The 25511-nt window shown below is 40.4% G+C and overlaps 1 protein-coding gene across 13 annotated transcripts in view; it reads left to right on the top strand.

The window, feature by feature from the left end:
• Window positions 1-25511, top strand: part of Trpm (transient receptor potential cation channel, subfamily M) — a 320107-nt gene that overhangs the window by 249132 nt on the left and 45464 nt on the right. For 6 of the 13 annotated variants that reach the window (XM_076191463.1, XM_076191459.1, XM_076191457.1 and 3 more), the window contains 2 exons: window positions 12102-12176; window positions 20615-20671. The exons of 3 other annotated variants lie outside the window; for them this stretch is intronic. In XM_076191463.1, the coding sequence (XP_076047578.1) occupies window positions 12102-12176; window positions 20615-20671 (132 nt within the window). The remainder of the gene's footprint in view (window positions 1-12101; window positions 12177-20614; window positions 20672-25511) is intronic. 4 more of the 13 variants (XM_076191466.1, XM_076191462.1, XM_076191464.1 and 1 more) reach the window with 2 other exon arrangements.

Here is a 25511-nt window from a genome sequence, read left to right as displayed (position 1 = left end):
ATAAATCTCCCTGAGGAGGGGGTCACTGGGGTCCCCGAGGATGGTGTCTCTCCTGCGGGACTCGAAGTTGGCCCAGGACGTTGAGAGACAGGAAACCTGATGCTTCAGGGCTCTGCTCGCGCTTGCCAAAAAGCCTGGAGGTCGCATTCTTCCTGGGGTTGTAGTGCGGGTAAGAACCCCCACGCCGAGGCAAGGAGGCGTTCTAGCCAGGAGTTCACCGCCAGGGACAGAGCCAGTGATTGAAGGTGGTTGCTGACTTCCCTGCCAGAGAGGAGGACGTTTCGTCTGCGCAGCGACTCGGCGTCCGCCTTAACCAGCTCTGGTAACCTCGCCGGGATCGAGGCTGCTCCGAGGGTTGACCCCGATGGGGTGTAGAAGCGCTTCTGGTGTTCCAATGGGACCGGAAGCCAACGCGTCTTCTCGGTCGTCCTTGTTGCGAGAGCGTCGGAGGCCTGGGCCATGGCTCTCGCCGTCTGCGTACTCCATGGAAGGTGGAGGGGAGGAGGCTGGGCTTTCTGAGAGTTGGCCGTCATGAAGATGTCAGACTCGAATGTGGCTTCCTCTTCTTTCGGGTGGCCCAGTCGATTCGCCCTCCGAACCCTCGCGAGGACGTCCGAGAAGGAAGGTGGGACCACCATCGAGGATTCCGACTGGGAAACGGGAGGGGAAAGGGAGCGTGGCCCCCCCCCCCCTACGGAGCTGTGGACATCGTCGTCGGCGTAGGAGGGGTCGGGACGGGCAGAGAGGAACCTCACGCTACCATCCCGGTCACTGATGGGTACAGAGGGGGGCCGAGCAAGTGGAAGATGGTCGAGGGGGGCCCTTGGGGGCGGTGACTCCTCACGAGCTTCCGTGCGGTGCACGAACCGCGCTTGAGAAGCGCGGAAAAATTCCCGTTGGGCCTCCATCTGTTCCTTCAACGTAGTGACGAGTGAACAGAGTGGGGAGGAGGTCCGGGGAATGTCCGCTTGAGTCCCGCCTGGGTGCGGATGGTCCGGGAGACGCCAATGGGAGACTGCCACCACTGGTCGAAGCCGAGTCACCCACGACGAACGCGCGCGTGGGCACATCTCGGGCTTCCTGCCCACCGGGCATAGAAAGGGTTCCGGCGATGACCCGGCTCGTCTGACGACGGGGGGAAGGTGAACGTGGGGGCCACCCGAGGAGGAGAAGAGGCCGACGCGCTCCGAATCTCCGAACTCGGCTCCTTTGTCCGTGGGGGGGCGGAGCCGCCGGCAGCGTCGCGGTGCCGGTGGACGCATCCGGGAAAAATCTCGTACCCGGGGGGGTTCGCGGGGGCCAGTCGTGCCCGTCGTAGCTAACCACCCTGTGGGCAGGAACAGGAGACAAGTGGCCTGAGACTGACTCGGGGCGGCTATTGTACAACCTTTCCGTTTACTACGCTTAGGAGGGGGGAGACAACTGCCCGCGTCCTCCGCCGACGTAGCATGCCTTCTCCTTGTGTCGGGTGAGGGGGGAAGCCATCTAGAAACACCGCGTCTGCAACCTCGTCCCTGATCTCTGTCCCTGTGAGCAAAGGGCATGGAAAGGGCACCGTTGATCACCCAGCTCTTCCTACGGTGGGTGTTGTGCGTACAGCGGGATTCCTGAGTAGAAGAGACTAAGGGGCTCTTTGCCCCCCCCCTTTGTCCGTGCCGGCGTCGAGTTTCGGGGGCAGCCGCAAGCGACCACATCCGGGAAAAATGTCATACAGGAACGGTAGCTAGCGGTGGCTTGACGCGCATGTCCGACTACGCTAACCGTCCTTTGTTGAAGGAAGAGGACAACTTGGCCTGAGAATGACTCGAAGTGGCGTTGTACCACCTTCCTGGCGACTGTTGAGTTTCCGGGATGGGCGAGGGCAAACCGCAAGCGACCTCATCCGGGAAAAGCTCGTACAGGAACGGTAGCTAGAGGTGGCATGACGCGCATGTCCGACTACGCTAACCGTCCTTTGTTGAAGGAAGAGGACAACTTGGCCTGAGAATGACTCGAAGTGGCGTTGTACCACCTTCCTGGCGACTGTTGAGTTTCTGGGATGGGCGAGGGCAAGCCGCAAGCGACCTCATCCGGGAAAAGCTCGTACAGGAACGGTAGCTAGAGGTGGCCTGAGGCGCATGTCCATCTACGCTAACCGTCCAGGTTTAAAGGAATAAAGGACAACTTGGCTGCCTGTCTACTACGCCGTGGAGGAGGGAGAGAATTGCTCGTCTCCTCCGAAGCCGTAGGCCGCCTTCCCCAGTGTTTGGGGGGGTGAAGAGGGAAGCCATTTTCTATGGCCATTTTCTATGCGGCGAAACCACAACAATACTGGAACCAGATTCCATACTTACAGTGAAGGGTAGGATACCCGGTGGCGGTTAAGGGAATAATACAGGGAATGGAGAAGCACTTAAAATTCCAGGACACAGGATGGCGTAGGGAAAACCCCGATGAAATTGAAGGACGACGAACTCCTTAGCGTCCTTAGAGTGAGCTGGCGACAATCGAAGCGGATTGCTTGATTTTCGGCACCGACGTAAACATGGAGAGATGTTAACGCGGTCACTACTGCGAAGAGAATGGTTATAGTGTGCGAGACTTGTGGTGGAGGGCAAGGGCCCCCCCCCTTGCCCCAATGGGGCCCCTTACTGAGGATAAGCGTTGCCCAGACCCACAGAGTGAGGATTTTAATTTCGCAGTAGAAATATTCGCGCTACGCGAGAGTATCCTAGTGTAAGGAGTACCGAAGAGTTTGTATTCTTTGGAACAATGACAGATATGAATAAGATCAAAAGAATGAAAAAAAAAAAACCCCGAGAAAATTGATCCTTAGCCTAGCAGACAAACCATATGAGGAGAGATTAGAAGTATTGATTCTTCTATCATTGAAAGAAAGAAAACAGAGGTGACATGAATGTGGTGTTGAGGTCAATTGAAGGAAGATGATAAAATTGGCAAAGAAAATGTTGTGGTTTGGGATGGGAGGGCATCAAAAGTTCATAGAAATAAATTAATAAATTCTACATGCTAGAAGGATATCAAGAAAAAAAATTCTGTTTGCCAAATCATGGAATAGCCTAAGAGAGCATAGGTCTGTCTGAACCTATAACCAAATATAAAGGTAAATTTGATCAGTAGGGGAAAGAGACTAGAACCTTTCTTGTGAGGAATCCAATAACAAATGGAAAGTTTCTTTGAATTTCAGTCTTTAAAATTAAGGAAAGCAACAGTGATGTGTCTGTATGTACTGTTAGTAACGCATATGTGAGCTTGGACATTCCAGGCATTGCCCTATGGGGGGGGGGGATTCTTCCCCATGTGCAGAGGGCAGTTTCCTTCATTTGCATCCCCAACTCCTTTAGCTTTTAGAGCAATAATCAGGGCAGTAGTGTCTGGTCATAACTACTTCACTTTGTTTTACAAACACGACATGTGCATGAAAGACCCAGGGAAAATAATGGCAGAGTTGCAGGCAAGCATTTCCACAACTTGTCACTACTGCAGCCGAGCCAGTATTGGTTAGTTACTGTTGGCAAGAAGCAGAAAGATGAAAAAAAATAATAATAATAAATAAAATAATAATAATATTTGGACATAGGTTTGTTCTACCTTGGGTCCCCCAGCCTAAAATTTTGTCAAGTATTGTAGGTTTTATAAGTGGATGATAAGAAAAATGACTTGATAAGCAAGTCTTTTAATGTATACAATACTTACTGCAACTAGGTAACATACAGACAACAAGGGACCAAAAAGGGGTGCCCACTAGTGGTGGCCCCCCAGCCCAAAATTTTGTCAAGTATTGTAGGTATGATAAATGGATAATAAGAAAAATGACTCGATAAGCAAGTCTTTTAATGTATACAATACTTACATGCAACTAGGTAACATACAGACAACAAGGGACCAAAAAAGGGGTGCCCAATAGTGGTGGTCCCCAGCCCAAAATTTTGTCTAGTATTGTAGGTATGATAAGTGGATAATAAGAAAAATGACTCGATAAGAAAGTCTTTTAATGTATACAATACTTACATGCAACTAGGTAACATACAGACAACAAGGGACCAAAAAGGAGTGCCCGCTAGTCTTGGTTCTGCGAAATGGACAGCAGAGAGAATCATCTTCGTGGTGCCCACTTCCAAAACCTGTCAACCCCCTCACCTCCATTAGGAGGTTCAGCCCCACATGACGGACATTTAGTCTTCATAATGGGTCCAGAATCTCTCTGCATCAATTTCAGTTGTATTTCTTCCACCTTTTAACATAAGGAGAGCTGACATTTGCAAATGCTCCCCCCCCCTACTACTTTCAGCTGGTAACATAGAAACAGTCTCACTCTAATGCAGTACAGACTAATCAATCAATCCATCACTCCAGGTCTCTTTTTCAGGAGACCCACAACTCCCAGGTAACTGGCTATGGTCTGTGGGTGGGCCCATAAATCACTGAGGGAAGAGATATTGTATTCTTGTCTGAGATTCTTAGTGTGGGGCAATGTAGGATGAGGTGTTTAGTGTCCTCTGTGTGGTAGTTGCAGATAAGTGGTAGGGAAAAATTGAGCGAGTTTTTGGGCCTGATCCAGAGCCCAGGTATTGGCCCCTTGGGACCACACCTTTTTGTGGAGGTGGGAAGTAGTGTAAAGGATTTAGTGATTGTGAGGGTGGCCCAGTTGATTGGGGATTTTTGTTCTCTTTTCTGCCATCGTTTGCATCCTCTCTCAATTTTGTGGTGCATCCACAGGCAGGTCTAAAGTCTAAAGTTTCTTGCAGAGAGGTTCATTAGAGGGCCCAAGGACTATTGCCAGCCACTGTGGGGCTGTGGATTCCTAGTCAATGGAACTTGAGGGAACAATTATTATTATTATTATTACTAAAGACTACATGGCTACTTCACTTCAAAAGGGGAAAATGTCTGTGGTGTATAGATGGGTAGGTGAAAGACAATACATAGTGTCATCTCCTAAGTAATTTTTAGGCATTGGGGCTGGATACTTGGAGACCACTGACCTCCTGCAAAAGAAAATTGAGGCCACAGATTGACTGATTGATAATTGTTTTTGGCTGTGCATGGCTTATGTTTTAGCATGCAGTTCTGACCCATAACATTCATGTCATTATATTTACTTGTACATTTTTGTGAAAGAATTGTACTTGGGTGTAACATTGCAAGAGCCACATTATTTAATAATTTTCCAAAACTATATGAAAATACCCTTTTCTCATGAGCTCGGTGTATGTGTATGTTAGGAGTAGGCTGGATTTTGACAGGATAATGTCCATAATGATGCCACAACTTTTGCTATCACCAGCCTTGAATGGACTGAATATCAGTCTTGAACAATTTCTTGTAATCCAAATGTGTAGAAATTTGCTTTTTGTCATTCCAATTTCATTGATAGTAGTTTAATCAAGGGAATTTAGTCTTTTACAGCATAGAGGTTCCTCAAAGCTGCATGAAGGTGTCAGGCATAAATCAAAATAAAGTCCTTGGATATGCCAGAATTAGTGTTATTTGTTGTAAAAGCTTAAATGTATACAAAGTTCAATGAGAATGAAAAAAGAAATACCCTTTGGTATGGAAGGGGTTAATCAAGACAAGTTTAATCCTTGCCTTTCCAAAGGAGTGACAGGGAAATTAACCCAAGTCTAATGACAACCATATTAAAGTGATAGTACCAGCTGGTATCAAAGTTGAAATTTATTACAGAACTGTACTGAAATTTTAAAAGTATAGAAAATTAAAATTTTCTGGAGACTTGACTGTTACCAGTTTACTTTCAAGCTGACTTTCAAGTTTGACTTTCAAGATTTCAAGTCTGAATGGTTACCATTGAGCCTAATGTAAGATAATTTTCTTTAATTTAATGTAATGTATTTTGTCCATTTCCTGCTGTTTTTCTCTAAAAGTAATAATGAGTGATATTCTGTACTGTCTCTCCAATGTCCTATTCAAGACCTACATGTATGGTGACTTTGTCAGGGATAGCTGGTCATTTGTGGTCTACTGTAACTGCATTGAGTCATAGAAATTATGGTAGATTAAGTAAACTAGTGTTTGATGAAGTTTCTTAATTTTTTTTCTTAATGTCTCTTGCTTTTCTGTAGTAGTGCTTGTGTAGAGCTGCTCTTGTTCACTTGTTACAATTAGTATATAATCATCATGCTTATGGAACTAACTTGTTCTTTAAACCTTTGTTGGAACAATGGCGAGTACCTGCAAGTTCGGTCCCTTAAGATGGATATTAGAAAATATCATCTTGTCATCAATCTTCAAAATCTGTCAACATCCCCCCCCCCCCTCTACCTGGATGTGCAGCCTTAACCCCTTCCATACGGTGCCGCACACGTAGGCGTCATGGACTTAGATCTCAGTGGCAGCAGCCAATGCCAGCCGTACGACGTGTCGTAATAATACTCGCATCATAAAATATAGTCACCGCTTATATCGATCGTTCTCTCTTCACCCGTGAATTTTGATAACCATAGAAAATGCGATTACAAAAGAATTAGAAAGAATGTCATTATGGAGGGGCGACTACAATAAATATAATCAAGACGCCGATATGGCAGCCTCGCGAATACACTCGCTCCCCATGACGCCTACGTGTGCGGCACCGTATGGAAGGGGTTAAGGGATTGACCAGGACCAAGGTCTTTATCACATAACTTCACTTCTACTTCCTCTACCTTTTCACATAATGGGAGCTGACAACTGACAGTTACCCCCTCATACTACTACTACTTAAAGCTGGTGAGACAGAAACAGTACCATACTAGTACAACACAAACAACAGTCCAGTATTACTACCCAGAGGGAGCTATGAAAGGGCATCAGAACCATTTCTAGCCACTGTGGAGTGTGAGTTTCCTGTCATTAGATCTTTGTCATTAAAAACCATAGAACTAATATTGTATACACTTGATGAAAAGATGCAGACAGTTGTATGCTAATGGAAGTGAAGGCAGTAAGGGAAAGATTGATGGAGTATATCAGAGTTTTGTTGAATGCAGAAGAGATTAAGGAGAGTTTATGGTGTTGGGAGATGACAGGAAAATTATTGTGATGAGAAAGGAGAATGATAGGACTATAGGAAAAAAGTGGATAAAAAAAATTAGAAAGAGGAGATTCAAGTAGCAGTGAGATTCATGACAATTGAAAAGACACCTGGGTTTGAGGGTTGGTATATTGAATATCTGACAAAGGTGGAACAGTTATAGTGGAATGGATGGTGAGATTGTTGAATGTGTGTCTAAGTAAGTGAAGTGTAATGGTGGATTGGTGTTGTAGTATACAGGAAAGTAGCAACACTCATTGGGTCCTATCACCAACTCACCAGTTTTATCATACCTAGCCTCAGATTCATGTACAGTTCCGCCTTAATCTGTATTCTATATTCTTGATTTCAAGTTATCATTTTTAGATTTGAATTCTTTTATTGTTCCAGTTTGGCCTATATCACCTTCTAAATTATTTCAAATATTTATGCATCTATATGGAAAAGTGTATTTCTTTCTTAATTTGTTCCCATGACCTCCCATCCTTAATCAAAAGATCCCTTCTGTCGGTACAGTCTATCCCCTTTAGTGACCTGAATACTGTAATCATATCACCTCTTTCTTTTCGATTTCTCAAAGTTGGCAGACCCAGTGTTGTATGCATAGTGCCACTATACAAGGGGAAGGGAGAAAAATGTAAGTGCATTAGTTATAGAGGGATCACTTTCTTAAATTTAGTTGGTAAAGCTTGTGGGCATTTGTTGATTTAGGGGATTAATAAGAAAATGGATTGAGTAATCAGAGAAAAGGAGTGGGGTTTTAGAGGAGGAAGAAGAGGCTAAGAATGTAGTTTTGGTTTTCATGGACTTGAAGAATATGTGTGATATGGTTGATAGGAAGGTATTGTAGTTTTTTTTTTCTATTTGTTATTATATATATATATATATATATATATACACACATTTCTCTATTTTATATTTATCTGTTTATTTATTTTATCTATTTTTAGGGTGGGAGGGGTGTGGAGTGTATTTAGGGATGAAATGGGTGGGAGTGTTTTTATGCCTTTCCCTTTTTGGCTACCTCCCTTGAAGGGGGAAAAAGCCTTGGTATATGTATGTATGTATGTATTTTATCTATTTTTATTTATTTAGTTATTAATTATTATTTCTTTTTTACACAAGTAACAGGGCATGTCTGAAGGTTAGGAATGGAGAGAGTAAAAGGTCTAAGAAGAATGTTGGGCTGCATCAGGGGTGTGTGATGATACCATGGTGCTCAGGTAAGAGGGAGGGTGGGAGGGGTGTGGAGTGTATTCAGGGATGAAATGGGTGGGAATGATTTTATGCCTTTCCCTTTTTGGCTACCTCCCTTGTAAGGGGGAAAAAGCCTTGGTATATGTATGTATGTATGTACTGTACAAGTCCTGGCTTTCAGCAGCTTTGGGACTAAACAGGTGCCAAAATATAGAATTTTCCAAATTATTGGAAGTATCAGGAGATCATTCCATCAAAAATGTCCAGCTGCCTAATACCATGCCAGTGACTATATTTTTTAAGTAAACCATATGGGAAGGCACATACATATATAACAAGGGAGGTAGCCAAAGTCAAAGGCATAAACCCACTCCCACCCATTTCATCCCCACATACTCCACTCCCATTCACCACCCCTCCCTCCCTCCTTTTCTTGGCTCCTCCTGGATGATGGTCCCTGGATCTCACCCACCATCCTGGGTCAGAAGCAATGTAGCAAGACACAGCACATCAGCAGCAAAGCTGCTTCATGTAACCTCTGAAACTACTACACTCACACTTGTCCCCTTTTCCCTTGTAAAGTGGAACTATACATCCACTCCTCCAGTCCTCCGGCACTCTACCTTCTTTTAGACAAACATTAAACAACCTCACCAGCCAGTCCACCATCACTGTATCTCCCTTTTTAAGACACTTCTCATGGCACCCATCTAACCCAGGTGCCTTACCTGCTGTCATCATTTTAATAAGTGTTTTCACCTCATCTCTTCTTATTTCTTCTCCATTTTCCACATTCATCACTGTCATTTTCTTAGTGTTTCCCACTGCAGCTACCTTTCCCTCCCTATCCTCTTTCATATTTAAAAACTCCCAGAAATACTCTGTCCACTTTACTCTTACTGTTGTCTCTTCCATTATCATCTCTCCATCTGCACTTTTTACCATTTCTTCTCTACTTGATTCACCTCCTCTTCCTCTCTTGATTTCCTTCCAAAACATAATTTTATTATTTTCAAAAATTTCTGTCATACTCTTACCCCATTTCACATCACATAGTTCAGTTATTTTTATGGGTATCATAAAATATTTTGGCCCTCTCTATTAGTAGTGAACCTTCACAAGTTTTCCTTTTGAGTGCTATACCACAAACCATTTATACAGTGGATGTAAAGGTGAATTATGGAATAAAAGAGACAAGTAGATGTCTGGGTAGAATCAATCAGTCAACTTGTTGCCCTTGGTGTCTCTTGCAGAAGACCTGCAGCCTTCAGGTGAAACAGCCACTAAGCAGGACCATGAATCACTCAGGGAAGACTGATGAATAGCATAAAGAAAAAAAAAATGAGGATGAATGCATAGAGAAAGTTGTAAGGAGTGATTGTACCTAAAGCAATCTATAGAGCAGACTTAGAATTTAAGGAAGGCAGAAAGGAAGAGTGCATATGTCTTAGAAATATGGTAGTTGTTACACAAATGGATAGTGACAAAGATGGGTCACCACAAGCATAGCTCCCTTCCCGTGTAATACAACTAGGTAAATGTGGAGTAGAGATGAAGAAAAGGGATGGAAAGATAGCTGTTGGATAGGGTAGATTAAAGAGTTCTGAGGTTGTCATGACCATATGGAAAAAGTAAGGAAAGATGAACAAAAACAGTGCAGAAAGCAGAAGGGAATGGAAGGAATTGGAAAGACCAAAAATCAGGTTGATGGATGGGAAACTGGGGGTCTTATATTCATGAAGAAAGTGTGTGGAGCAAGGTAGAGAAAGAGCAAAAGATAAGAGTGAATGGAGGAAGATTGTGAATTGATTACATGGTCCAAAGTGATGTTCTTCTCAACTGCTACATAAATTATGTTGAGTGGATGAGGACAGGGATCACCATATAATGAGGTGTTGTTCCTATCTTGTAAACTACAATTAGGTGAATATCAAAAGGCTCTTTCCTCTTATAAGGGGATGGCCAGGTAACAGCATATATCTACCTTTTACCCATTCCACACCTATCCAAAAATCCATTGTTACCCCTCCTATATTGGCACCTCATGGATGAAGGGTCATCCCTGTCCCCATCTCATGCTAGGGTCAGAGGTAGGTGCAACCAGACACCAGGATAACTATTGAAGAGATCAGAAAAAGAATAGCTTCCCACACAGAGTGCTGGATATCTGGAATAACTTAGATAAAGAAATAGTGTGTGCAAATACTATTCAAGATTTTAAGAAAAAACTTGATGCTGAAAGATACAAAGACAGGTCACCACGAGCATAGCTCCCTTCCCGTGTAATACAACTAGGTAAATACAGCACCTTAACAACAGGACCCAACAGCCAAAGCTAGTTTACCACCACTTTATCATATTATGATCCCTCCCCCACATTTACAAGAATGTCCCTTCAGGCTGTATCATTTCCACATCCATTTACAGCAATTTTACATTCACTTCTGTCATTTACCCTCTCAACCTTGCTTGACAGACATGCATCCAGTTCCCCCACAACTCATAATACCTTGACTGTATTCTTGTTCTCCCTAAATTCCATCCATCTACTGCTTTTAACTCATTTTGCAAGTTTTTCTTCATTGTTCTTTAGATATGGCCAAATTATATCAGTATTTTTTTTAACAATCCTATCTCTTGGCTCTCTGTACACTCCTGTCCTCTGCCTCATCTCCATATTTCTGACTGTTCATCCCTATAACCCTCACCATAATCCTTAAACACTTAATTTCAAAGATATTTAGGCTCTTTTGCCTCCTTCAGATTCTAAATCACTGTTCCATAGAGTGATGTAGGCACAATCACTCCCTTGTACATTTTTTCTCATCGTGTTTATCCCCAGATATCTATTTCTTATAACGCTTTTCACTCCACCTACATTTACTTGCTTCCCTTATAAAGTAATTCACTACAACCTCTACTCTTCCATTCTCTACTACATGTGACCCCAATTACTTGAAGCTCTCCATTTCCTCTAACCTTTCCTCTTTTCAACTTGCCTCTAACCCACTGCCATCTCTACCCCTTGTGTCATCACCTACCTTTTGCCCACATTAACTTTAAGCTTTCTCCTCTTGTATACCCTCTCAGACTCTCAAACTTCATAGTATGTGGTAATTTAGAATGCTGTAGAATTAAGTTTTTATTTTATGCTTTTCAATTTTCTCAGAGGTGAAATCATGAACTACTTGTTATAAGAAACTAACATTGAAGGAATATTTTTTATACATTCATCTTCTCCAGAGTTGGAAAAAAAAATATAGTGATTAAACTTACAGCATATTATGTGTCACAGAATATTTCATTTTATCATGTCAAATATGGTTTTAAAAATATCAGTAACACATGATTTTAGCATCACCCATTTGCAATTACGGTATTTGGGTAATTTTATTTTGATATTTTAAAGATACTGTTAAATTCCATTGTATTGCAGGAGATTGATTGAATTTTCCCATTCCCATTGGTTGCTATGATTGTTTCATTTTCAGATGCATCTTGGATTAATATCTTTCATTTACATAATTGGAATTAAAATGTATATTAGTGTAAAGGTTTAGCACCTTGGATTGCAATAGACTTACAGAGTAATCTATTTGACACCACTGATACCATCAGTTCTGCTTTGTCAGTTAACCTTTAGATTAGAGTTGTTACTGCTTCAATTGTTTTAAGCATCCAGTATTTTGGGCCATGACAGCATATGAATGATTGGAAATGCCTGCGTAGATATTTTCTTACATTATTTTTCTTTTTTCTTTTGTATATGCTGCTTGGATAATTATAATGCAGAATTGGGTTTTTTCCTTGGATTAAGAAAAAAACACTGCAAGTCAAGTTTTGTTCAGATGCATCTCATCTTCTGTTGTAGCATATGGGACCTTCTTCAGGCAGGAGTCGCAAACTGTCAGATGAGGGAGATTGCTTTTTTGAGGTGGATCTGGAGGTAAAAGATATATGTTTGGTAACATTTTTATTTCTGTTTCCCTATGCTTTTCTTCATATCTGTTGTTAGTGTTACTTTGCTTGCTTGCTTACACCATAAATCACTTTGGTAGAGGTATTTTCTACAGCTTCCCTGTGCAATTTAGTATGGTAACCATGAAATTATTCTTACTTTTGGAGAAGGGATGCAGGAAATGTGTAACTACAGAAATTACACTTTGTAAGGTTCTTTCTTTAATGTACTGTACTTGCTTTATAGTATGGTGTTTTGTGTAGTGAGTATTTGTTCACTTTTTTATAGGTATAATACTTGCATCAGCAGTTATTGAATTTGCTTGTACACAATGGAATACTAACTTTTTGCAAAGCCATCAAGTGGTCACTAGAAATATATCTTGTTTACTCTTGTTTACTTATGTTTAGTGATTATTTGACTATATTTAATTTACTGGAATATTGGTTACTAAGTTGTATTTGTATTTTTTTTTTTTTTTTTTTTTTTTACTTGTGGAAAACTCATTTGAAGTATGCACACCATACTTGTGAAGTAAGAGTGTTGTACAGCATCATTTACTATTTTTAATTTTTATAAAAGTATCTTGAGCGGGCAGTGTCCCTATTTAAAGGGACATTATGTAAGATTAGCTTTCGATTTGACATTTACATTTGATGTTTTTTTTTTTTTTTTTATATATATATAATTTTATACATCTGTCAACATATATTGACACTGAGATGTGAAGGAGGTGCCAAGATAAGAGGGAGGGAAGAGTGTAGAGGGGAGGTGGAGTGTGTAGGGGATGGAATGGGTGGGAGTGGTTTCTCTGCTTTTGTCTTTTGGCTACCTCCCGTGTAAGGGGGAAAAGAACCTTTGGTATATGTATGTATGTATGAGATGTGAAGGCAAGAAATGCAAAGAATTCACTGTGTATTGCTCAGATGTTGCTGTTGACACCTTTTTTAGAGTGGATCATTTAGTGACCAGGGACTGTGTTGAATGTTGGGAAGTGGCTCATCCTTGTATTACCTTTACTTCTATTAACCCCTTCCATATGGTGCCGCATACGTAGGCGTCATGAGGAGCAAGTGGATACGTGAGGCTGCCATATCGGCGTCTTGATTATATTTATTGTAGTTGCCCCTCCGTAATGACATACTCTCTAAACTGTCTGTAATCACATTTTCTATGGTTATCAAAATTCACGGATGAAAGAGAGAATGATCGATATTAGCAGTGACTATATTTTATGATGCGAGTATTATTACGACACGTCGTACGGCTGGCATCGGCTGCTGCCCGCGAGATTTAAGGCCCGTACTGAAGAGGTTAACATTTGTCCATCTGCACCCTTTACCTTTTCCTCTTAACCTGACTCACCTCCCCTCACTCTTTTCATTCATTCCAAAACATTTTTTTATTATTTTCAAATTTTTTTGCTCAAAACTCCCACCGTGCTTTGCCTCCCTCACCTTGCATTTTACTTTTCTCTTCTTGTACCTCACACCCTAGTTTTGCCTTGCAGTTGGTCCTTTTACGGTGATTTTATGCCTTTTCCTTTTTGGCTACCTCTCTTGTAAGGGGGAAAAAGCCTTCGTATATGTATGTATGTACCACCTTCACCTCTTCATCATCCCACTATTTATTGCCTGTCATGTTCCCTCACATCCCCCTCATGGCACCACCATTTCTCTGCACTTTATGACTTCCAACTCAAAGCATAACCATTCTTCTACTTCTTTTTCCCCGCTATCCCTTACCATCTACATTTCTCCCAGTTTTCCCTATTCTTTCTCCTTTTTCCTTTTCATTCAGTTTGTTTATTCTCAGCTCTTCTCTGTCTCCCTCCCTTTTCCTTCTCCACTTTTCCTCTGGCTACTTTCCTTATAAGGGGGAAAAAGCCTTTGGTGTATGTATGTATGTATGTACTTTTCCTCTATTTTCAGTTCCCCATTTACCAAAAAGTGATCTGATAATCCCCTGCTCTCCCTCCTGAAATTACAAAAATTCAGAACTCTTCCAATCTTCCCTTCAGGTACAACTATGTAGTCCATTAATGCCTTATCAACCACCCTTTCCCATGTATATTTATTCTTGGCTCTTTTTTGAAACATTGTTTCCTGTCATCAGTTTCCTTTCTAAACACATCTCCAGCATCATCTCTCCACTATAATTCTTACCTGACACACCAAAGCTCCCCACTGTATTGGCTCATCTCTTACTCTAGTATTGAGATCCCCCAACACCACTCCATTTATATTCCACCCAAAACTCTCCATACATTAATTTAAATTTATCTAAAAAGCCTCCCTTTCCTCTTCTCTCCTTACCATACATACATCTCCTTACCACCAGGACCATATATATTCTCCTTACCATACATACATCTCCTTACCACCAAGACCATATATACTCACAAAAATCCATACCTCTACTAGTTTCACCTTCGCCCACATTCTCTTCGAAGACACTTCCCTCCACTCCACTATACCTTTTCCTTTCTCATCACTTACCAACAGAGCTACTATTTACCTCCTTCACCTACTCATCACTTCTGACACCCTCCCCACCACACTCCCAAACTCAAACTCACTCCTTTTCAACCTAGTTTCACTTAACATAAACACATCCATTTCCCTTCCAGACAAACCACTAATCTCTTCTATTCTACTCTTATTTGTGCCACAACCATGCACATATAATGACCCAAATATGGTTGGAGTCCTCTCAGACCCTCGGTCCCATTAATTGCTTTTTACGACATGGATAGGAAATTTGGTGGCAGAACCCCCCTATGGACCAGGGCTACACATAATTTTGTCTGTGATAGAGAAGATTTCTATTCATAGAGAACTGATACTACTTTATTATACTGCAACTGTACCTTCATTATACTGTCCCCCACTCTTAATATTGTCCTGTGGTAGGGGAGAAATAATACTTCCACTGAGTGTTCCCACTTTTGGGTTATAAAAGGTGACAAAAACAGGACGGGGATAGGACTAGGCATCCTACTCTCTGTAGCCTCAAAGGGGACAATCCTAAAAAAAAGCAAAAGCATAAGAGGGTCTGGGAGTTTTCCAACCAGAATCCTAAGATTTGGGTCTTCTAATGTGTGTGGATGTGGTATAGATGAGAGTAAAAGGGAAGAGATAGGCAGTATGTTTGTGAGAAGAAAGATGGATGTGTTGGCATTGAGTGAAACTAAGTTGAAAGGTAGGGACGAGTTTGAGTTTGGAAGTGTAGTTGGGAAGGTGTCAGGAGTAAAGAGAGGACAAGGGAGAGAAGAGGTGGCTATACTAGTAAGTGAAGAGATAGGTAAGCATGTGTTGGAGTGGAAGGAGTCTTCTTCAAGGTTAACGTGGATAAAGGTGAAACTGAGAAGGGAGGTATGGGTCTTTGTAAGTGCATATGGACCTGATAGTGAGAAGAATCTAGAGGAAAGGAGGCTTTTTGGATAGATTAAAGTGAGCTCATAGTGGGTTTGGGGAGAAATGTCAATGTAGTGGTATTGGGAGATCTCAATGCTAGGGTAGGAGATGAACCAATAGATGGAGTGGTTGGGAAGTGTGGAGTGCCAGGAAAAAATTGTAGTGGAGAGTTGATGGTGGAGATGTGTCTAGAAAGAGAGTTGATGATAGCAAATACAGTGTTTAGGAAGAAAGTCAAACATAAATACACATGGGAGAGGATGGTGGATGGAAAGGTGGTACATTAGGCTTTAATAGACTATATAATGATAACCAGGAGAAGAGTAGGAAGAGTTTTGGATGTACATGTTCTTAAGGAAGAGAGTTGGGGAATATCAGATAATTTTTTGGTGTAAGGTAAGTTGAGAGTTGAGGATAGATGGAGAAAGAGGAAAAGGACAGAAGTTAGGGAGGTGCTTAGAGTAAACTGCTTAAATGAAAAAGAAAAGGAGTACAAGAAAAAGCTGAGAGAGTAGTGGGGGGAATGAAGGATAAAGTAGAACTAGGAGTGGAAGAAGAATGGGGGATGTTTCAAGGAGGGAGTCACAAAATGTGCAAAGATGGTGTGTGGAACAAGGAAAATGGGAGGAAATAGAAGGAAAGGTAGTGAGTGGTGTGATAATGAAGCAAGAAATGTTAGAAGGGAAGAAACAAGTATTCACAGATTAGTTGCAAAATAGGATAAGGGAATTATATGAGAGGTACAAAGAAAAGAGAAAAGAAAGCATAAGATAAAGGAGGCAAAAAAGAAAGCAGATGTGAAAAGGGGTAAGAATATGACAGACAATTTTGAAAGTAATAAAAAATGTTCTGGAAGGAAATTAAGAGAGGAAGAGGAGGTAAATCAAGTAGAGAAGAAAAGGTTAAATGTGCAGATGGAGAGATGATAATGGAAGAGACAGGTAAGAGGAAGATGGGCAGAGTATTTTAGGAAGTCGCTAAATGTGAAGGAGGATAGAGAAAGGTAGTCAGAAGTTCAAAGAAAAAGACAGTGATGAAAGAGGAAAATGGAGGAGAAATAAGAAGAGATGAGATGAAAGCAGTTATTAAAATGATGAGAGCAGGTAAGGCACCTGGGTTAGATGGGTGTCATGAGGAGTGTCTAAAAAATGGAGGTACAGTGATGGTGGACTGGCTGGTGAGGTTGTTTAATGTTTGCCTAAAAAAAGGTAGTGTGCTGAAGGACTGGAGGAGTGCCTATATACAGGGTGTTCAGGATAAATTTGACATTTTCAGAAAGGAAAAAAAAAGTCATATCTTGGCCAAAAATTTATGTATTCTCAAAATTCAAAGTGCATCTCTTAGAGGATCTTTTGCCAAATACAGCTCACTCAAGAAGCCACCTTGAGCCTCCATCATAGCCTCCAAGGCAGCATGCGGCCTTCACAGTGTCCTTCGAGAGATGCCAGAACACCAGTTTGATCCTGGCAATCAGCTCATCCTTGGTGTTGCAGGTGGTACAATTGGTGTCTTTTTCAACTGTGCCCCATCCATGGGGTTGCAATCAGGCAAGTTGGGGGGGCCAGATGTTGGGACTGGTGAAGTCATAGAAGTTCTCAGACAGCCATTACTGGGTTTTCCTGGAGGTGTGACACAAAGCTGAGTTCTCCTGTCATGCACATGGTCTTACTGCAGCCACCCTCTCCACCCAGTGCTTGACAACATTGGACCGCAACTCAATATAGCCATCTGAAGTGAGTCTGAGTCCCTCTTCAAAGATGTGGGGCAGCATGACATGGCCTTCGCTGGAAACTCACCCAAAGACCATCACAGTTTGAGGGAACTTGGTCTTCATGAAGTGCAGGACTTTGTGCAGACTGTAGGCTAGCCACCTGTTGTTCTGCGTGTTGTGCAACTGGTCCTGGCAGAAGTTCTTCTCGTCTGAGAAGAACCAGAGCATCCCCAGCTCTCCTGGGTGTTTGACCTTGTTGATGAGTTTCTTGGCTTTCATCATAGTTGCCACTCCGACACCCATCTTCCTCACCAAGGTCTGCATTGCCTTGCCTGGATCTTGCCACACCTTTTTTTTTTGCAGCTTCTCAACAAATTTCACTGTGCAGACAGTCAGAACGCTTGCTAGCCACTGCTTCCACATCTCCGTTGCAATTGTCCAGCTCACATCTCATGGCCTTCATGGTATTCATGGAGCACTGAGCTGCAGCTAAGATTTCTGAATTTTTTAATCCAGCACAAATCATCATGATGCAGGTCACTCTCTTCCAATATTCTGGTGCTTTCCAGTTGTCCATGCTCTCTAGCTCTCACACCCACCAATAGTACACAGAATCAGCTATCCATTGCACTTTACTGCTATTAAATCCTTCAAATGGTTCTGAAATGACAGAAGATAAAAGAATTATTAAATTTACACTGAACACCCTGTAATTCCACTTTACAAGGGAAAAGGGGACAAGTGTGAGTGTAGTAGTTTTAGGGGGATTGATTTGTTTAGTGTAGTTTGGAAGGCATATGGGAGGGTTTTGATCGAAAAGATTAGGAGAGGAACAGAGGGAGTAATTGGTGAGAAACAGTGTGGGTTTAGGACAGGTAGAGGTTGTGTGGATCAGATTTTTGTGGTAAGGGAGTGGTTATGTGTGAATGATATTTTGATGCAGCCCAAAGGGATTCCCCATCCTCTCTTTTTTTCTGCATGAAGGGATGGAGAGGGGTGTCACTGATTAAATGAAATGGCCTTGCTGTGGATGTGCTGTGTCTTGGAGCATTGCTCTGACCCAGGGCAGTGGGCGAGATGCAGGGATAACCCATCATCCAGAAGGAGCCAAGAAAAGAGGGAGGGGTAATAGGAGTGGAGTATGTGGGGATGAAATGGGTGAGAGTGGAATTATGCCTTTTGACTTTGGCTACCTCCCTTGTCAGGGGGGGAAAATACCCTGATATATGTATGTACAATTTGTTAATGGACATGAATCAACAATTTTAGTGCATGACTTGGCACTAACTGGTAGCATGTGATTATGTGAGAAGAAATCAACCTCCAGATAAATCCTATTAGATGCAGCTGAAAATTGAAGTATGACCATCAGAAATGGAACTAAGGAAGTGGAAAATCCTTCAGTCCATGATTCTAGTAGCCCAGCTGATCTTCAATCAACAACTATTAGATCACAGCCTCTGAGGCAATCTGTGGAAGAACAGCATAATCCTGTGTTATCAAGAACAGTGATATTTCAAGAAAGAGCATTACCTCTTCATGAGAGTGGTGAATGTAATGATGTCTGCCATCTTCTGGATTCTGTATACCTTTACTTTGTAATTTTGTGTTTTTTCTTTGTAGGTTACATTGATGCTTTATTTATCAAGTAAAGCCTTGAAGAGGTATGAAGACTTGTATCTACCTCATAGTCTCCATTATTTGGTATGATGGATAGGTTTTATAGGTCTGAGGAAGGGTTCTAATGAAGTCATTGTAATGGGTATATGATAAGTAGGACTTGAACCTATTTCATTGTTAATCTTTTGTTAATTCAGTAGTTCTATTGTAAAATAGCCACAGCAAACCAAAGACCTGCAGATAAAAAATAGACTTCCAATTACATAGCCTGGTGCTAAATCTCACTGACTGATCTCTTCCAGGGTAGTATGAATTACTAATCCATGGAAAAATTGTTGCATGCAATACAGTATATGGAAATACTGTAAATAGGTACTTTTGTAGTAACTCTTGTAATGGTTGTTAACCATGTATGCTACCTCATCATACAGAAGTTTAGTAATGGTAATCATGTTTCTTCATTATGAAAGGCTGATTTGATCTACATAACACATGATTTAGAAAGGTTAGTTTATCATTTGATCTATTATTCCTGCTGTAATTTCAACAAAGATGTATGTAAGGTGCAGATTGCATAAGTCAAGTGCTGCCCTGCAAAGTGAGGTTGCTTGTTTGGTTCCTGAACATATCTGGTAAGAAATTAAAGTATTTTCATATCTTTTTAGCATATAGTTGATGGTCCAATGATATGTATATGTACATTTGTTATTCTTGCTGTTGTTGTTGATTAGCTCACAGCACCAGTGAATTGTAGCACTGGAGTTAAAAGTATTTAGTATGAGTACTTCCTACATTAACATATAGTAACTTTGCATATAGATCATTATGATTACTTCTTTCCTTTACATTCTTAAAGTATGATAGTTTTATGGGCACTTCATAAGAACTGAATGGCTGTCTGTGTTCAAGTGAATTGTAGCATAGCAAAAGCAGAAATTATTTTCTGTTAACTATTACAGGTACGGTCTTGTGAATAGATTTAACAGTAAATAGTAATCAGCATAAACTTAGAGCACATGCAAGCTTAAGTTGCTATTGTTGTTGGCTGTAATATACTGTTGTGTTTAATGTGAAATTTCATAAGGATTGATTGTGAAAGTAACTTAAATGTACCAGTTACCAGCTCAAACTAATACTGCTTTACTTGTTAAGAATATGTTTATGAAGGAATGCCTTAATATGAGTAATATTTTTTTTATCTTGAATATGTACAGTACATGTCCTTGGTCCTCTCCATAGTACAATACACCCTAATCCAGGTCTGCAACTAGGATTCAATGACAGAAGGGGCAAAAAATAAGACTAGTGGGGGACTTTTACTTTACATTGTATGAAGACAAAGGAGAGTCAAGATTCCAAAGGGAATTAAAGTATTACCATGGAAACAAAGATCCTTTCCCTCTTTGTTACAGGCCTGCCCCAATTGTTGCACCATTTTATTAGTCACAACTTATTTTATTTAGTTGATGTATGTTTTGCTGCAAATATAATAATTTTTGTTACTGTAAATTATGTTGTGTATTGGTATTTAATGTTGCTTATTTTTGTATGTAGAGTTTTTTTTTTATTTCAACCAGAAGGGCTCTGAATATAATCAACTCAAAAAGAAAATTATTACCAATTATTACCAGAAGATAGCAGTACAATATACCTAATTATTAATTTCCTTTTCCATCCAGATACAGAAATGCCTAACATCATTGACATTATTGAGCTGCTCAGAAATTTCAATAGAAGTAAGTTTGTCTTCAAGTGAATCAGGTTTAACCGAAGATTGATAAAAAAAAAATTCAAGTAATGAATAAATACAGCAATTTAGCTAATGTATATTGCAGACATTCAAAGTCCTACAACTTCACAGTCATCAATTTTACCTATCTATTAATACAACCATCAGCTGTTCAGGTAAATATGTTTATACACACATACAAGATTATTGGAGAGACATAAGCTGCTAACAAATGTTAGAGTGACATTTTACTATATGGACATAAATAAAAATAAAAATAAAAAAAATAAGCAAATGATAATAAAACTTTATCCACCCCAGCAGCAGTGGTGGGGTTCCTATGAAAAAAAAAAAAAAAAAAAAGAGAGAGAATGCAAATTACAGCAACCAAAATGGCCTTAGCACAGCATATATGTTGTAGAGACTAGAAAATCTGTTTGTTCTTATTTGATGAAAAAGGGGTGACTTGATTGCTGTGTTTAGATCCATGACTTTTCCAATTTTGGAACTTGGACTTGGAAAAATATGTGCAAAGAGAAAGTGGGATAGAATGTTTGAAAAAAAAAAAAATAATAACTGTAGTTATGAGATAGTAAAAAAGAGAGATAGGACATGAAAAAGTAGAGTAAGAGAAGGACCAGTAGAACAGAAGTCTACAGTCCATCAATCCATTGCTCCAGGTCTCTCTTGTAGGAGACCTACATTTCCCAGGTAACTAGCAACAGTCATCAGGTTGGCCCACAAATCACTCAAGGAAAAATTATTTGAATGTTTGGAACAAACTACCTGTTCATTTTGTGGGTTCAATTACAATTAACACTTTTAAAAAAAGACCTAGATAAATATATGGAGTCCATTCCCACTCTTATTTCTCAGCATCATGAGCTCATACTCTTAAATTAAGTTATGGTTGTTACAGTTTCCACTGTTTATGCCTTCTATCAGTTTGCAAGTAGCCCTATAAGAACAAATAGGTCTATTGCTGTTTGCATCTCCTTTGTACTGTCAGGGTGGGGATAGTGTCAAATGATATGTTCAGGCTCTTTGTGATGCTAATGACATACCAGCAAGTGGCAGCACCACCAACCAAACTCCTAAAAAATGGTGATCTACAGTTGGGGGAACAATAGATACACTTTGTGGAGAAGAGACAGAGAAGATACAATGGGTGGAGGGATAATGTTTGTTGTGAGAAGCAATCCATCTGAAAATTAGATCTAAAGGGCAGAATAAAAGAGGTTTCATGGTGGCATATATCAATCCCCCATCCCATCCCCATGACAAGAGCTTGGAATAAAGCTGACTATCAAGAAAAGTTATTGGACACAACTCTTCTAAAGAAAACTACTGAACAAAGTAGCAATTTACACCATATATGAGATTTGAATTGCAGTGAGGTCAACAGGGAGGAATGGGAAGCTAGTGTCAAAGCAGATTCCTGGGGAAATATCCTGTTAAGTATAGCAATGGAGAACACAATGACCCAGTGGGTAAATGAAGTGATCTGGGTAAGAGGAGATGACACTCCCACAAAATCAGGTCTGCTATTAACCAAAAAGCCAGACATCATCAGCTCTTTGAACTACCTTTGCCCAATAGCAAAGTGACCATGTAACAATTGAATTTCAGCTGGAGGATGAAGAAATGGAGCCAAGAAATAAACCACACAGGCAACAGAGACTCAATTTTGGGAAAACAGATTACTTAGTTTTTTTTAAGAAGCAAACTGGGAGGAATTCATCTTTGAACAGACATGTGACAAAGATTAGTTGAAAGAAGAAGCTGAAACAGGACTGGTTCTACAAAAGATGTGATTGCAAAAAAGGCCAGAGATGTGGTTTGGAGAAAATGGAGGAAGAGAAGAAGCAATAAAAATAAAAAAGATGCTTACAAACAAGCTAGAAAAGACTATACAAGAATTCGCAGGGAGGAAGTAATTTTGAAAGATAATTGCAATGAACTGAAATTGTTTTACAGGTTTATAAATGGTAATTTGAGACGAAAGTAATCACCTATTAAATAGTGAGTGGTGAGGTCATTAAAGAGGGCTCAGCTTAGGCAGAAATAATTAAAGTTTCCTATCGGTCTTCACAGAAGATATAAATGTAGAAGTGAGGGAAATGCTCAATCTTTTGGGATTGCTGGATATGACAAAAGCTTTAGGACCTGACAGGATCTCAAACTGGATACAAGAATGTGGGAAACAACTAGTGGACAAGATTAACAGTCTTATTACATGCTCATTGAAAGAAGGAACAGTGCTGTTTCATTGGAAAAGGGCAGATGTGTTGCCAATTCACAAAGGTGGAAGTAAGGAGACACCACTAGATTATATGCCATTATCAATGACCAGCACAATAGTGAAAGGATTGTGAAAGATTATAGACCAAATATCTTGAAGAGATGAACATTCTGACACATTCTAACTATCTATAGAATTATGAAGGGAATGGAAATCTTAGATAAGAATGATTTATTGAAATGGGACAATGGAAAAACAAGTGGACACAAAAAGAAACTAAAAAAAGATAATTACAGAAGAGATCTGAAAAAAATAGCTTCCCACACAGAGTGATAGATACTTGGAACAAATTTGACAAAGAAACAGTGTGTGCAAACACTATTCAAGATTTTAAGAAAAAACTTGATGCTGAGAGATACAAAGATGGGTCACCATGAGCATAGCTCCCTTCCCATATAATACAACTAGGTAAATAGAGTTTGGCTTCAGATTTGAAAGGTCAAGTATGTCAAACCTTTTAAGCTTTTAATTGAGAGAGATTGATTAAGCTTTTAATTGAGAGAGATTGATATCCGGCAAAAGAGAGGAGTGGGTGGACTATGTGCACCTCAACCAAGAGAGGGTTTTTGATAAAGTACCTCACAATCAACTTATGTGGAAATTGGAGTACATTAGCAGACTTGGAGGCAAATAACTTGAATGGATGAAAGATTTCTAGAATGGAAGATTCATGAGGACAATAGCAAAGCATAAGTTGTCAAAGATGGAGAGCAGAAACAAGTGGAGCGCCACAAGGTTGAGTGCTTGCACCAATGATGTTTCTTGTCTGTGTCATTGACATGATTAAATGTAAAACAAGCTATGCCAACATGTTTGCAGATGATGCAAAAATTATGAGGAGAATGGTTGACTATTCCAAAAAGATCTAGACACTATTTTGCATTGAACCAAAAATGGAAAATGAAGTTCGGTATAAAAAATGTCAAATGCTGGAAATGGGCAATTGTGGCAAAAGACCATCCTTAAAGTGTTCGTTGGGAAGAGAACCCATTACAACAGCGAAAGAGGAGAAAGTTTTGGAAATGTTGACAAAAGATAACCTATCACCTGACAGACATATCAGCAGAATTGTGGGAGAGACATATGGACTGCTGCAGAAGATTAAAGTGGCTTTTTGTCATATGTATGAAGAGATGATGAAAAATTCATCAAAACCCTGATCCATCCAAGACTGGAATATGTATCATTGGTATGTTCCACACACAGAGTGAAGGACATCAGCAAGATCTTAAGAATACAAAGGGCAGCAACCAAACTGGTCCCCAGCCTGGCAGATAAACCATATGAGGAAAGACTAAAAGCACTGGGTCTGTCACCTTTGAAAGATCGAAGAGAAAGAGGTGACATGATTCAGGTCACTAAACAGAATAGATTTCATTGACAGAAAAGATCTCTTGATTAAAGATGGGAGGACGTTGAAGAGGTCATGGGAACAAATAAGAAAGACTACATGCCTAAGGGATGTGAAGATATACAGTTTTCCATATAGATGCATACTTGGAATAGCTTAGAATGTGTTCTAGCTCAAGCTGGAACAATATATGAATTCAAATCTAAACATGATAATTGGGAATCAAGGATATAGATTACCGTATTTTCCGGCGTATAGTGCGCGACTTTTTTCCGTTAGAAGGGCCTAAAAATGGGGGGTGCGCATTATCCGGTGGTGCGCATTATCTACGGCCTACGATAAGAATTCTGCTGTGTGTGTACCGGTAATTTTTTCACAATAACGTCACGTTGGCCGTCACAAAGTCGGGACGGCACACTTCTCCGTGACATTCCGTGAGAACAAGAACAGCCATGGTGACATGAAAGAATACGCCAGCATGGGCTATATAAATATTTGATATAGGTAGGTATCTATTGAATCTTATTTTTCATGTTTAAATAGGCCTAAACACCATGAAACATGATCAATATTCATGATATTTGCCCATGTTCACATCATCCTAGTTAGAATTTTTATGTCGGCTTTGTTGCTTCACTTTAGGTATGGTATAAATTCCATTGCGGCAGTTCATAAACTCGTGTCAAACACCTGACTACAACACCCTCTTTCGGGAGTTATATTAACTAAACGTCATCTCGATGAGAGACTGACCTATTTCACCACCATCATTGCAGGTTCAAAGCTAAAACGAAACAGTCTGTAGTTTGTTTCAGTATTAAATAAAAAATGATAAAGACGAATTATTTCCTCAAGATATAAAATGCACATTTTCTGTAAAAATCCCAAAATTTTTGTGTATATTTTACTTTCAATAAACTTGTTTTAGGTCATATTTCCTACAAACTTGTGCATTAGGACATTACTGAACAATGTGCTGGTTGTTTTATCGCACCTGTGAACTTTCGTTGTGGACTTCTATTCCATTCGATCGGACACTAAAAACTTTTAAATGCATGCGGATTATACTAGTATTCATTGTGGAATTCGTACATTATGCGCATTTTTTGTTTTACAAGGGTGCTGATTAATTTTCAGTGCTTGGACAATACCGAATAATGTGCCGATTGCTTTTATCATAACAGTGACATTACT

This window comes from Oratosquilla oratoria, chromosome 10 (genome assembly GCF_046742065.1).
Source record: "Oratosquilla oratoria isolate Oo_2021 chromosome 10, ASM4674206v1, whole genome shotgun sequence".
Taxonomy (NCBI): Eukaryota; Metazoa; Arthropoda; class Malacostraca; order Stomatopoda; family Squillidae; genus Oratosquilla; species Oratosquilla oratoria.
This window is presented reverse-complemented; position numbering and strand designations above follow the sequence as displayed.